Here is a 14,414-nt window from a genome sequence, read left to right as displayed (position 1 = left end):
TCACCACCCTCCTGATCTCGCCTGCATCCACACCCCACCACCAGCAGCCCCATCCCACCTCCTTACCGTGCACCACAACATCAAACTCCCTCTGCTCCTGCCCCTCTGCACTGGCCACCAGACAAGTGTAGTGTCCTGTGTGGGTCACCTCTGCCCTGTGGATGTGCAGCCGCCTCCCTTGCTCCGTGAGCAGGAGCCCGTCCCCACCAGCCACGGGCTGCCCGTCCTTCACCCACGTCACGGAGGGTGGTGGCATCCCCGTGGCCTCGCACTCCAGGACTGTCTCACCACCCTCGATGACAGAAACCTTCCTTGGGGAGTTTCTGCTGCCCTGGACCCTTGGCAGTGCTGTGGGCAGAGGGACACAGCGGGGAGGTGACGCTGTAGCAACTCCCTTGGCCGTGCACAAGTGGAAGGGCAAAGCCAGCCTGGGTAGCAGCATCCCTTCCAAAATACCCAAGGCACCAGGCAACGGCTTTTAGGTCCAGCTGGACCTTGCACTGAGAGAGGTGACAACACCTTCAGCCACCCCCATGAGTCCTGTACATCTCTGGGCCCCCCAGCTCACCGTGCACCTCCAGGCGATGCTCCTTGCTGCTGCTGCCGGCGGCATTCCTGCACTCACAGGTGTAAGTCCCCTCGTCCACCAGTTGTACCTTCTCGATGTACACCACACTCCCTCCCATGGACACCAGCTTTGGGCTCCCAGGTTGGGTGGAGAGGGGCTCACCTGCCCAGGAGAGGGGAGAGCAGCCTCCTCTCAGGCTCCCAGCAGGAGCAATTCCTACCCAGAAGCTGGAGATGGCTCGGCATAAAGCACTCCTTGCTCCAAGGAGACCAACATCTGGGCCAGCACGTGTGTGGGGAGGGATGAGACTGAGAAGCAGTGCCCTACCATCCTTCTGCCAGCTCAGGGTGGGGAAGGGGATCCCATGGCACTCGCAGGCCAGCCTGACAGACTGCCCCTCCAGCACAGACACAGGCTCGGGCTCTGCCGAGGAGAAGGACGGAGGCACTGCAGGGACAAGAGGAGCAGCTCGTTGATGGCACCAGACAAGAAGAGAAGGGCAGCTCCATCCTGCTGGATACACACTACCTGCAGCTCTGCTGGGTGCCACTCAAAAACCAGTGGGACTCCCATGCCCTGTCTCCATGTGGAAACAATAATCTTGTCTCTCCAGCCAAGTGAGAGATGCTTTTAACTGCACGTGGCCCACAGCAGAGGATGACCAAGCATCCCACGCCAGGCACACAAGCAGGCCAAGGTCAGGCTGGCCAGACACAGCCTTATTAAGTAGCCCTGCTCGCTGGGAAGGTTACCCAACTCTTTCCATTATTCAGATGCTGTTCTCAGTTGCTCATAAATACAGCTGGCTGGAAAACAGTAACTCCTTCCCATGAGGGATATCAAATTTGTAGAAGAAAAACCCCAACACCCAGAAACCCCTGAAAAACAAAACCAGCAGAACCCAAACAATCCACCCGAGCCAGGACGGCAGACGTGCAAACATTTCCCTGGGAAGGGATTGCAGGAAGAAGCCCAGACCAGGAGAACTGGATTTTCTCCACTCCCTGGCTACCTGCCCTCAGGACTTCCACCAACTGGCCTAGAGTATCCCTGAGAAAAGCCAGACCCTTGCACTGTGGACATGCTGAGTGGTCTGGGAGGATCCAAAGACACTCAGATCAAGTGAGAAAAAGTGTCCAGTGGCTGTCTTGGCAGCAGCCCTGGAGCCACCACCGCTTGCATCCCCCCCAGCTTGGCCAGGGGGAGAGAACCTACAGTGACCACTGTGCTGATGGACTGCAAAGAAAGGACAGGGAAGTCCTGGCAACAGCGAGGAAATCCTTCAGTCTCCTGCCCAAATTTCAGAAAGACACTACTTCTGCTTCATCACTGAAATCTCCCCCCAAGGCTCAGGCAAACATCCTTTTTTCCCCCCTCTCACCTCAGCCTGGTGGGGGTTCCCTGACACCTCCAGGTGTGTCGTTTTGCAGAATGTTAATATTTTGGTCAGGTGTTTTCCAAACCATATCTATATGCCCCTGATGGGGTGTTTCAGCCACAGTGGCCCTTACCCCACACGTGGAGGTTGAAGTGTCTCTCGGGGTGGCCGGGCACCTGGCACGTGTACCTGCCCACATCCTGCATGGTGGCTTGCCCAATCTGCCCAAACAAAGAGAGATGCTAAGCAGACACACAAGCAGAGCTGGACCCACACAGCCTCTCCATGGCAGGATTTTGTGCCAGTGGAAGGCATCGGGATGGAACCAGCATGAAGGGTGGGAATGGTGCTGAGCCATGGGCTGGGACACCCCCTCCCTCTGCACTCACTCTCTTGCAAGGGTGAGGAAGAGGAGACAGGTACCTTCACAGCCCCATTTGCCCTGCCATCCCCTGCAGTATTCCCAAACATCACCTGGAGCACAGTCCCATCTGCAGACAGCTGCACACCCGGCCCTGGTGTGAACAAACTCCCGTCCTTCAGCCAGCGGGGCCCCTGAGCAGGGACCCTGGGGGTCAGACACTGCAGGGTCACGGGCTGGTTGACGATGACAGTCACATTCTCCTCCTCACCCAGCGTGGTAGGGGGCACTGGAAAACAGATCAACAGGGCAACACCTCTCCCAAGCCACCCACTTTGATCCTCCCCAGCCCCGTGATCTCGCCAGGGGACGGCAGAGCAGCCCCACAGTCCCAAGGATCACGTCCAACCCACACTGGCAGGAAGGGGCTGGGACACACAGGGGTACTTACACTGCACCTCGAGGGTGGTCTCGTGTCTGTCCTCCCCCAGGGCATTGCTGGCTACACACGTGTACGTCCCTGAGTCCTGGAGACGGGCGGTGGGCAGGGACAGCACGTGCCCGCCAGAGAGGATCTGTGCTTCCCCAAGACACAGACAGCCCAGATGAGCACGGAACCAGAGCAACTCATAGGCAGCTGGGCTGCATGCTGCCTTGCAGGGATGGGGGAGTGGGCATAAGCCTGCCTTGAACCCATTCCCAAAACTTCCCAGGGACCTTCTGCCCGGTCCTGCACTTCATGGTAGGAAAGCTCCGTGCAGGGCTGAGCAGGTCTGTGCCCCATGGACCAAACATGGTGCAGGTCTGGGTGACATTGCACATGCTCAGCTCCAGCAGCTGTTTTTTTAAAGCCAGACAAGAAAAAAGAGCACCTTCCTGGAGGGACATGTCCAGTGAGTCCCTCTCCATCAGGATTTGTCTCACCTGTGGGCCACCCATTGCCTCGCTGGGCACTGGATTGCCATCCTTCAGCCACAGCAGCATCGGAGCTGGAGTCCCCCTGGCATCACATTCCAGTGTCACCGGCTCATTCACCAGCACTGTGAGGGAGCTGGTGCCAGCTGTGATCTGTGGGGGCACTGGGGGACAGAGGAATGTCACCAGGCACAGCAGGGCACAAAAGGGACAGGGTGGGCAGGAGACTGTGATGGGGATCAGGCAGCACCCATCCAGGGGTCCTGGTTTCCTAGGACATGACTTGGGATGGACGCAGGGGATTGCATGGTTGGAATTGCTAAATCCACCTTCCAGGGATGCATCCCAAGGGCTGGGACAGCCCCACTGGTTTCGTGCTCACATGAGGGATTCCACGGGGAAAGCACCCATCTCTCAGTGTGCACTCACCAGTGACCTGCAGGCTGTACCAGAGCTCAGCCACACCGGCCACGTTGGAGGCCACGCAGCGGTATCTGCCGGCATCAGAGAGCCGGGCACGCCAGAACTCCAAGCGCTTCCCGTCCCTGGACAGGGTCTGTCCCGGTCCAGCCAAGAACTCCTCGTGCCCCTTGTGCCAGGTGATGTCTGGAGGAAATCAGGGAGCCAAGCTGTGAGGTGCAGTGCTGCTGTCCTCTCACCCAGGGAAAGCCCCAGGAATGCAAGAGCAAGGAAGAGGATTGACTCACGAGGAGCAGGCAGCCCCGAGGCCAGGCACTCCAGGGATGCTGTGCCGTTCTCCGGGATAGCCAGATCCACTGGGCTGGGTTCGATGTTTGGAGGCACTGCAACCCAGCACACACCATCACCAGCTCTGCATGGCCCAGGCCTGTCTGCAGCCACCACAGGGCAGGGCTGGGCAGCACAGCCAGGCTTGCTGCTGCTCCCCAAGCCAGCAGGTTAGTTCCCCACCCCAATGAGACATTCATCCTCCCCATCGCTGCTCCCTGGCTGGTTTCTCACCCAGCACCTTCAGTGTGACATCCTCCTGATGGAGGTGGGAAGGGAAAATGGGGCTGGGGAAGACCCTCCCCCTGGAAGCACCCATCAAGGATGGATGCTGTGCTTTACTGGGGTGTCAGTGGACATCAGCTCTCAGCCTCATCGACAAAGGACAAGAACCCAACAGATCAGGGTAACAACCCTACAACTACCAAAAAGCATGGCCAAGAACACCCAGCCCTTTGGCCAGCCATGTTCTCCCAGACACGTGGGATGGACATGGGGTCTTGCCCCAGGTTATGCACTCACCGTGCACCACGACCTGCACCTCCGCCTGGGCCACCCCTGCCCAGTTGTTGCCCTGGCAGACGTAGAGCCCTTCGTGACCCAGCCCCACACGGGTGATCAGCAGAGTCCCACCGTCCTCAGACACCACCACATTGTCCTGCTCGCCCACAGGGTGCCCATCCTTCAGCCACCTGTGGGGAAGGGGACAGGCAGCAAATCCTTGATCTGTCCTGCCACCAACCAGCCCCCCATCTCTGCACACCAACAGGGTGAGCTGTGGGTTACTGGCAGCAAAGACTGTCCCCTTGTCACCTGGAATTGGGTTGGCAGTGCCCAGATCGTTGGGCAGAGGATACCAGGGACAAGGAGAAGGAATGGATGCCTCCCATCCTAAGGGACACCTCGAGCCAGAGATCGCTATTACACATCCTGGGATGACAGGCAGGACACACCCTCTGCAGTACTCACTGGATCTGGGGTGGAGGAGTGCCCATGGCATGGCAGTGAATCCTCAGGGACGTGTTGGCAACAGCTGCCAGGTGACTTTCCCCATCACCGATCCACAGCTGGGGCGCAGCTGGAGGGAGAGGGGACCTCAGGCTGAGACCACCCTCAGGCACTGTCATGGGGATGTGGCAGCAGCCAAGGGCTTGGAGGATGCAGGACCCCAGTGGTGCATTAAGCCCTTGGGAGGAGTATTTTAAGCAGGGATGTGAACCTTGGACATGCAGGCTGTAGCTGAGCGAGGTGTTCCCCACGGTGTTCGTGGCTGTGCAGGTGTAGAGCCCGCTGTCTGTCACCTGGGGCTTGGCCAGACGGAGGGACCCCGAAGGGAGGACACTGTACCTTGGGGGAGAGGGAAAAGAAATGTTGGATGGGAGGAACAGGGGTGTCATCCGTCACCTACCCCTGGGCAAGAGCTAAGGGCTGAGAGCTCACTATCACCCTGAGACAGCCAAAAGTCCCCAGGGCCACCTCCCGTGCAAGGAGGGTGGCAGAGCTGCCCAAGGGGGCGAATCCCCTTTGCTCAGCCCCTGCACAAGCTCAGCATGAGGCAGCACATGAGCCCAGGGGAATGAAGAGGAATGGGGGTCCCTAGGGAGCACAGCCCCTGCAGCTGGGGCTGGCCACGCTCTCACTCCCAGCCCTGTCTGTGCTCCACAGACATAACATCATCTCAGCCCATGACTGCAGATTCCTCCTTGTGTTCTCCCATCAATCACCCACCACGAGAGGACAAGCCAGCTGAGATGTGGGGAGCAGCACAGGCCAACCACGGGAAACCAGACAGGAACAACAAGGCACCACAGTCCCCCCAGGAAGAGCAAACCCAAGATGCCTTCCCCGCTTCCCCATCCCACAGCAGTCCTCAGGTACAGGGAAAGAAGGGTTTAACCCCAAGATCCAGGGCCATGAGTTTAGGGGTCCCCAGCAGCCACAACCCTCCTCACCTCGTGGTGGCGAGAGGCAGAGGCTGGGACTGTCGGCTCCACAGCACCAAGGGAGGGGGGTACCCTTGAACCTCGCAGGGCAGGGTGGTCTCCTGCCCCAGCACAGCCAGGACGGTGACAGGGTCGGGCACCTGTGATCCATTCACACTGATCCTGGGCTTCGCTGGATGGAGAGGGAGCACACAGCTGGTGCAGGGACCCTTCAGGTACCCCACAGCCCTCATCGCTTCTCTTCCCATCCTGCAAACCCATCTGGAACCTGGATAGGTGCTCCAAGGAAGCCATGACTGTTCCCAGGTCATGCTCTCCCAGCCAGTCCCCTCTGGAGCAGTCCTGGGCACTCACTGCTGATGGAGAGCTGCATCTCCTGGCTGGAGAAACCTGCGGTGTTGGTAGCTGTGCAGAAGTAGGTCCCAGAGTCCCCAGGCGAGGGTGAAGGGATCAGGAGGGTCCCATCAGGGTCAAGGTGGTATCGTGGACTCAGCAAAATGGGCTCTGTGCCCTGCAGAGGGAAGAGAAGGGAGGAAGACAGCAGAGACTGTCCCATGAGCTGAGCAGCCCAAGGGCAAGAAAAGGGCTCTAGACCTATCAGAGCAAGCCATGTCCTGGTCCCAGCTTCCCAGGACACCTGGTGCCAACTCTCCAGGCAGTCACAGCCACACTAGAGAGCTGCACTACCCTCAAACAGAGCACCCAGGGTGACCCAAAGCTGGCTGGCAGGGGGACAGCAGCCTGCCTGTCCCTGTCACCTACCTTGGCCCAGGTGACCGTAGGAGGGGGTACACCGGTGGCATTGCACCTCAGGGTGACAGCCTCTCCCTCGGTGGCAGTGACAAGGACAGGGCCAAGCTCAATGCTGGGAGGAACTGGGAAGGAAGAGAAGCACCTCACCCTGCATGGCCAGGGCCAGATCTCCACAGAGAGCAGTGCTCAGCTATTTATGGGGCACAGAGAGCACCTGCCCCTGGTCACCGCAGAGCGGGGACACCCAGCACCCTGTCACTCACCGTGGATGACGAGGGACACGTCCTGCCTGTGCGAGCCGAGGGCGTTGGTCACCTCACAGGTGTACCTCCCTGCATCCCCCTGGGATGCCTGGTCCATGTGCAGGCTCCCGTCAGCCCGGATGGAGTGGTGGTCACTTGGGGCTACCTGGGCACATGCAGAGAGCAGGACAGTCAAGGGGTCAAACGTCACCTTATAGCTGTGTCTTTAGGGCACATCTAGAAACTGATCCTTGAGCAACAGAACATCCTGATGTGATGATAAAGCCACTTTGCCCTCCCAACACAAACGCTCCCCTGGCATCTTTCACCAGCAGCTTCGGCCTGGCAGGTTGTGACACCCATCCTGCAGCAAAGCCCCTGCTGCAGGGCAGCTGCCCACTCACCCACCCACCCACCATCCCAGCAGGCATGGAAACCTCACCGTTTGTCCATCCTTCAGCCAGCGGCGGGCTGGGAATGGCCTCCCAGCCAGGATCACACAGGGCAGCGACACAGGCTGGCCTGGGAGCGCGTGGACCACGGGGGATGCAAGAGCTATTTCTGGGGCTGCTTGAAAGAGGAAGGGAAACAATATTATTTGGTTATAAACTGGCCTGTAACACCCAGGAGAGTGGATCTGGATCACCTTTCTTCCAGGGTCCAGATCCTGGCTCTGCACAAGGCAGGCGTTTATCTCCCCCAAGAATTTGGGGATATACATGTCAGCGTATTAAGTCAAAGAGGTGCAAGGGCATTATCCAAACCCTGCCCTGGGATTTGCTGAGCATTCCCCACAGCCAGCTCGGGAGCAGACGTGGCTGCTCAGGCCTGCCACTCACTGCCAGGATCGATACACCAACCAAAGCAGGGAAAAGCAAACCGTGTCCGGTGACTGTGAGCTTGACCTCCGCTTGGATTTTCCCAAACTCATTCTGGGCCTCACAGATGTAGATGCCTTGGTCATCCAGTGAGGCACCTGGGACATGGCAGGGAGAAGCATGAGCCTGGTAGGGCTGCAGAGCCCTGAGTGAGCTCTAGGATGGGTGACACTACCCTCCCCTTCCCTCCCACCACCTCCAAAGGAGGACAGACTGGAGGCTTGCAGGCTATTGCAGCACAGCTAAAACTGCAAATTAAACATACAAATGAACGTGTGCATGCTCAGCTCTTACTGTTGATGAGGAGCTGGGCAGCCTCCAGCTGGCTGGAATCCCCCCGTGGTCCCTGCCAGCCCTCCATGGGCTTCCCGTCCTGCCTTGACCAGGTGATCTGTGGTGGGGGAGATCCCTCGACATGGCACAGCAGGGTCACACTCTCCCCAGCTGTGACCTCCAAGTCACCCAGAGGCTCAGGAAAGTGAGGGGCAGCTGGAGGAGAGAACAGTGGAAAAGGGGCTCAGGCAGGTCCAGCATCCCAGCTTCCCACTCTGAGCACAGCCAAGCCTGGAGAAGGGATGGGACTGCAAAACCCACAAGCCAGGGTGCCCTCACAAGTTATGAGACTGACTTAAAGCACTTGGGGCTTTTCCAAAGCTGCCAGAGCCACTGCAGTTTCTGTCCCTCCCAGTTACACTCAGCAAAACCTCTTGCACTTTTCCATCTTTAACTGCTTTTAACCCTACTGCCCCCAGCTCAGAGCCTTCCCTTCTCCTCCCTATGCTCCTCTGTCCCTTCTGCCTCTGATGGAAAGTCCTGAGCAACAGTCAGTGTACCTGAATTTTCAGATACACCGAAGTCAGGTCCCACCTCTGCCTAATCCCCCTGATTGCACTTTGCATCCCCAGCTGGGTCCCAAGCCATCACGTCCCCATAACAGTAACAACTACACTGGCTTCTGCCACTCGCTGAAACTCTTCCATCCTCCCAACTCTTGGAAATCCTGTCAGGCTTCCCCCTGCTCGTACCAAGCACCAACACCCCCCTGCTGGGAAATCCGGGAGGCGGCGGCACGAGGAGACCCGGGAAGCAGGAGGTGGGAGCTGAGCCCAACGGGAGGGCAGGGACTTACACCCCACGTCCAGCAGGGTGCTGTCGAAGGCGACGCCGGCCTCGCTGAGAGCCTCGCAGCCGAACTGCCCCGCGTCCTCCTCCCGCACCTCCTGCAGCCTCAGGACGGCACGCTGGGTGCCGGGTGGGAACGTCGCCATCGCCTGCTCGCCTGCCCCGGGGCCCCCACATCAGCACTCACCTCAGCACCCCAAGTGCCTCTGTGGGTCCCCCCCGGTGCCGGGCCGGGGGATCCCGCGTGTGATGTCTCTGCAGGGCAGCAGAGGGGCCCCAGTGCACGGAGGGGATCTGCTCCCCAGCCCCTGCCGGTCTCACCTTTGTACCACACTACGTGGGGCGGGGGTGCCCCCGAAACCCAGCACTCCAGGGTCACGTCTTCTCCCACCAGCACCTTCAGGCTGGGCGTCACCGCCAGGATGGCAGGGGGCTCTGTGCCAGGGGGAGAGATGGTTATGGTCTCCAACAGCCGTGCCACTCACCCCAAGGGTATCACAGAGCCCTGGGACACCCCCCATCACACACAGCCCCATTCCAGCTGTGCTGCTGGCCAGCAGGGAGCAGGTACCAGTGAACTCCAGGGTGATGACTTGCTCGTCCCAGCCCAGCACGCTGCTGGCAGAGCAGCTGTAATTGCCTGCATCCTCTGGGACAGCAGCCCTGATGTGCAGGGTACCCTCAGCATCCCTAAAAACCCTGTGGCAAATGGGGAGAGAGAGGGAGAAATGAGCCCTGTGAAAGCAGAGACGATGGAAAATGTGTTGATATAAATGAATAGGCTTCAGGCCATCCTGCACACGTGGCAAGTGCTGGGCATGTGATGGACGTGGGTCAGCACTTAGAGCCAGCTCTGTCAGCTGCTGGAGGGAAGGACTTTGCTTTGAACCAGGGAAAAGCACTGAGAATTGGGCTTTTTCATCTCCCAAGTCAAAAAGCCTTCCCCAAAGCCCACTCCAGAACTCACAGCCTGACACAGGCAGGAGGTGGAAGGCAAAAGCAGAAGAAATTAAGAGGAACTACAAGGAGTATTTTGAGACTTGAGCACACACTGGGTGTGCAAAGCACTGTTAGTCCCCGTGGTGGGGACAGTGACCTGGATAGGGGAGGACAGCTTAAAAATAAATATGAAATCAAGGCCAGCAGCATGCTAAGCATCTCAGGTGCATGGGATACTGCAGTTCCTCCCTCCTTCTGAAGTTATGGCAGCCCCAAGCCACTCTCCCTCAGCCCTTCCATACATCCCTGGAAGGGAAGCATCATCCCCATGGGACAGGGAGGATGGAGACACCCAGGTCCCCACAGGTTACCTCTCGTCCTGCTCCAGTGCCCAGCCCCAGCGCTTCCAGGTGGTGTGGGGCGGGGGGTGGCCCCCGGCTGTGCAGTTCAGATGCAGCTCCTGGCCCCTCCTGAAGCGCTGGGGGCTGGGCCCCACCTTCACCCACGGCGCCTCTGCACGGGGATGGGGCAGGGCTCAGCCCCTGGGTACCATTCACCACCCACCCATGGGGCAGAACATCACCTGGGCCAGCGCCCCACGAGGGGCAAAGCCTACCCTGGATGAAGAGCCAGAGGGAGGCGGTGGCAGTGCCGTGGGCGTTGCGTGCCACGCACTCGTACAGGCCCCCGTCCCCCGGCCGCACGCGGCTGATCTCCAGAGAGCGGTTCTGCAGCAGCCGCGTCCGGCCATCCCCTGGCTGCGCCGACTTCCCATCCCAGCTCCACGTCAGGTTGTAGGGCACATCCCCCAGCACCAGGCAGGACATGACCACGTCTTGGCCCGGTGAAGCCGTGATGTTGGCCGGGGCGATGAGACTCGGTGGTGGCTCTGAAAACGAGGGACACCAGGGTGAAAGGAGCCCGTGCCCAGCCACAGGCACAGAGAGGGCACCCAGGCTCGGCACAAGCAGCCCCCACCTGACACAGAGACGTAGGCACGAGCCCGTGTCACCCCGACCTTGCTCGTGGCCGTGCACTCGTAAAACCCTTCGTCACTCTTGGACACTGCAGGGATCAGCCAGCTGATGTTCCCTGAGCTCCTACAGAAAGGGGGTGATGTAAAGGTCGGTCACCCCCACACCTTGGGAATGCCACGCCACCACCCTGATCCTAATCCTGGAGACTTTTCTCCATCTGAGTCAGGGCAAAGGGGCGCACCCACACTGACTGCAGACATATCCCTTGGAACTTTCCTTTTGAGATGCTCACAGGCAGCACAGAGCATCCCCCTTGCCCACACAGCTCAGGGGCTGTTCCTGCCCACATGGGTCCCTCATGGAGCTCACTGGGCCACACCAGAGGCTCACCTGAAGAGCTGCTCTTCCCTGAGCTGCATCGTGCCTCGGCTGAGCTGCAGGCGGAAAGGGACCTCACTCTGGGCAGAGCAGGAGATCAGCTGTGGCTCACGGCTATAAGCCTGGATCTTGCTGGAGATGTCCACTTTGGGCAGACCTGGAAGCGTTTGGGGAGATGCACACATGTAACACCCCTCAGGAGCTCACTGGGAGCTGCCCTGGGAAGCAGGATAGAAGATACCCAGGAAGAAACCAAAGCAGAGGCAGTGTTGGAACATTTGTTTCCCACTCAGCAGCTGTGGGGAGCGTGTGTTCCACTCACCAGGGACCACACTGGTGTAGGTGACCCCGGAAAGGCGGTGCAGGGGGTGGCCCTGGGCATCTTTGCCCTTCACCTTCAGCAGGAAGTCACCTGGAGGGACACGGAGAGGTGAACCCACCCAGAGCTGCCCGGAGGAGGAGTTGGAGAGTGGCCACACGGGCAGTGAGAGCAGGGCATGGCCAGAGGTGTTGAAGAGCTCGATCTCCTGCAAGCGCCCAGGCGGCCTCAGACCGGTGCAGTTCACCACCACGGAGATGGGCAGACCTGGAAAGCAGGGAGGGGAAAAAAACAACCAACCACACTCCTGGCTGCAGGATGCCCAGGTGCAGCATCCAGCCCCCCAGGGCAGCACCAGCCTCACCCTGCACTGGCTGCTCTCCCGGCTGGTTGGCATCAAATTCCGGCTGGGTGGAGAAGCTGGCTTGGAAATTAATGTTGCTGATGCCCGTGATCCTCAGGGAGTGGCGGCCACTGCTCTGGGTCTGGAAGCAGATTGAGAGGCATGTGTTGAGGGCAGGGGAAGGGAGAGGTGATGGGAAGGGAGGAGGTGGCAGCCGGCCCCTTCCAGCCTGCTCACACGTCCTCTGCCTGTCTGGGGATGGATGAGGAAAGCTGACACCTGGAAAAGTCTGGCCAGCTAAATATCCATCAGGGAAAGGCAGAGGATGTGCAGGGTCTGCCACCAGCCTACCGTGACCAACCACGTCCCTGGCTCATAGGGCTCCACAGCCACCACCATGGCTGAGTTGGGGATGCTGAGAAGTTCCTTCAGACCTTGGCCTTTCTCCAGGACCTTTCCTGCAACAATAAGGGAACCTCTGGTATGGGCAAGCCCAATCCATCCCCTGGTCCCTGCAGCAGCCAGGAGCCCCCTCCCTAGGGGCTCAGGGTAGTGCAGAGCTCATCACAGCTCACAGCCAGCACAGAAGGGAAAACCCTCCTAAAGCCAAAGGCGAAGGCATCCCTGCAGGAGATGTTGTAAATAACAATCTCTTGCTGTTTACTGAGGGCTATTTGAGTTTTCAGGGCAGGGTTTGATGAAGCCCTTTCTGCTTCTGATGAGCCCCTACCTGAGGTCTGTCTGGAAGGCAAAGCATCACCCCCTGCCATCCCTTTCCCCCGTGCTCCTACCTGCCGGATCCCAGACCTTGATCCCGGGGGCAGGGCCACTCAGGGAGATGGTGACCTCCCTCAGGCTGGGGTCAAAGGGGACAGGCCATGTGTGCTCCCCACCATCCTCATGGTCCGTGGACAGCAGGTGGACCTTGGAAGCCTGGATGGCCTCTTCCACCCACTTCAACACCTGGAGGCATGTGGGGGAGAATTAACCTGGATCCCCCCTCACTGACAGGCACAGCCATTTCAGGGTCATGTTTGGAGCAGGGCTGTGTTGCACCAGGTCACAATCTCAGGCACAGCTGCAAAACAGCACCCAGGCAAGGGACCAGCCCCAATGGGGTCCATCTGGTGCCAGCACAAGGGGGCTCGAGGGACAGGCAGGCTGGAGGTACTGGCCCTGGCTGAGCCCCCCTTGTAATTTGGCGTAGTTGTTATTGCCAGGAGTGCCACAGCTTCAGCCTCAGCCCCAGGCAGACACTTCCCTTCCTCAGGGGCTGGAAGGTCAGTTCATCCCAAGGATTCCACAGGCAGCCTTCTCCAACCCCCACCCCAGCTTCAAACTGAAGTGGGGCTCCCAGAGCAATCTGGAGGTGTCTTGGGCACAAAGATTCACCACAGGCAGAACATAAGAGCTCAGATAGCTGGGCTGGGCCACACACTCTTCAGCCACTCCGTGTGGCAGCAGGGATCCCCACTCACCTCTGTCACCTGCTGCTTGTCCAGGTGGAAGATCTGCCCAGAGCTGGTGGCAGCGATGCGCTCATACACGCGGTACCCGGGGTGGCTCCTGTCCCCGCAGTCCCCCGTCAGCACAAACACCACCTGCCACAGCAACGGTCCCTGTGGCATCCCACACAACCACCAGCCCAGGGAGGGGACATAGCCAGCATCCACCAGCATCCCAGAACGTGGAGTCACCCAGGGAATGCGAAATGCCCCTCGCTACCAGGCGGCACAGCGGGGTTATCGCTGTGTTTCACTGATGCGCTGCTGCCGAGTCCCCCCAGGCTGGAGGCTGGTGGGTAGCACCTCTCACCTGGGTCTGCTTGTGCTGCAGCAGCCTCAGCAGCTCCTCCTGCTGCTCGTAGTCCTTGGCCCGAGCATCAGAGAAGACGTAGACGAAGGAGCCGGGATGTGAGATCTCCACGGCCAGCCTGATGGCTCCCACGCTCATCTCCGGGCAGTCCCCTCCGCCCTGTGGCGCACAAGGGACGTGGCACGGCCACCCAGTGCTCAGTGCTTCCCTGCTGGGCTCCTGGCAGGATCCCACCCAACGTCTGCTCACGGGAGGAACTGCACTGGTTTGCTGGAGTCAGCCCAAAGCAGCGTGATGGAACAGCAGGATTACACAGACCCATCCCTCTCCCAGCTTCAGTGGGGTTTGAACCACCAGTCTGGGGATCCAGGCTCACAGAGGCCACTGGTTTCCCACAAATACCTTTAGCAGGAGCGTTTGTGCCCACCCCAGCCCCTCACCTGCCCTGGCAGCAGAACCAGCCACCCCAGGGAAGTGCAGGGGCACAGTGAGGACCAGCTCCCGCTCCCCCAGGGCTTGGCACCCCAAAGGGCTGGGAAAGCATTTGCAGCCACAGTGTTACACCTCCTGCCAAACCAGCTGCATCTGAAGGGAAAAGCCACAGGGATTTAGCAATGCACAGGAGGCAGGGGAGGAATGGGGGTGGATAAAGCAGGATTAAACTCCTGGGGAGAATTTCATCTGGCAGAAAACAGATGAAATCACTTTAAAAAATATTTAAAAGTTCATTTTTCAA

General features: G+C 59.4%; 1 protein-coding gene across 1 annotated transcript in view; it reads right to left on the bottom strand.

Annotated features, from left to right (window-relative positions):
- The window catches only part of HMCN2 (hemicentin 2), a 33,913-nt gene that overhangs the window by 17,926 nt on the left and 1,573 nt on the right, over positions 1-14,414 (bottom strand). Inside the window, 28 exon segments of the mRNA XM_050319937.1 lie at positions 67-348; positions 569-730; positions 896-1,015; positions 3,652-3,828; positions 3,930-4,025; positions 4,492-4,661; positions 4,939-5,047; positions 5,189-5,316; positions 5,922-6,084; positions 6,267-6,423; positions 6,675-6,787; positions 6,929-7,073; positions 7,350-7,474; positions 7,788-7,883; positions 8,080-8,274; positions 8,915-9,064; positions 9,229-9,342; positions 9,479-9,606; positions 10,218-10,359; positions 10,463-10,735; positions 10,825-10,946; positions 11,214-11,358; positions 11,524-11,787; positions 11,885-12,005; positions 12,215-12,321; positions 12,655-12,826; positions 13,342-13,464; positions 13,679-13,837. Coding sequence (XP_050175894.1) covers positions 67-348; positions 569-730; positions 896-1,015; positions 3,652-3,828; positions 3,930-4,025; positions 4,492-4,661; positions 4,939-5,047; positions 5,189-5,316; positions 5,922-6,084; positions 6,267-6,423; positions 6,675-6,787; positions 6,929-7,073; positions 7,350-7,474; positions 7,788-7,883; positions 8,080-8,274; positions 8,915-9,064; positions 9,229-9,342; positions 9,479-9,606; positions 10,218-10,359; positions 10,463-10,735; positions 10,825-10,946; positions 11,214-11,358; positions 11,524-11,787; positions 11,885-12,005; positions 12,215-12,321; positions 12,655-12,826; positions 13,342-13,464; positions 13,679-13,837 — 4,258 coding nt within the window.

This window comes from Myiozetetes cayanensis, unplaced genomic scaffold (genome assembly GCF_022539395.1).
Source record: "Myiozetetes cayanensis isolate MyiCay16 unplaced genomic scaffold, myiCay2020 scf23, whole genome shotgun sequence".
NCBI lineage: Eukaryota > Metazoa > Chordata > Aves > Passeriformes > Tyrannidae > Myiozetetes > Myiozetetes cayanensis.
The sequence above is the reverse complement of the archived record's forward strand: the minus strand, read 5'-3'. Positions and strand labels throughout refer to the sequence as shown.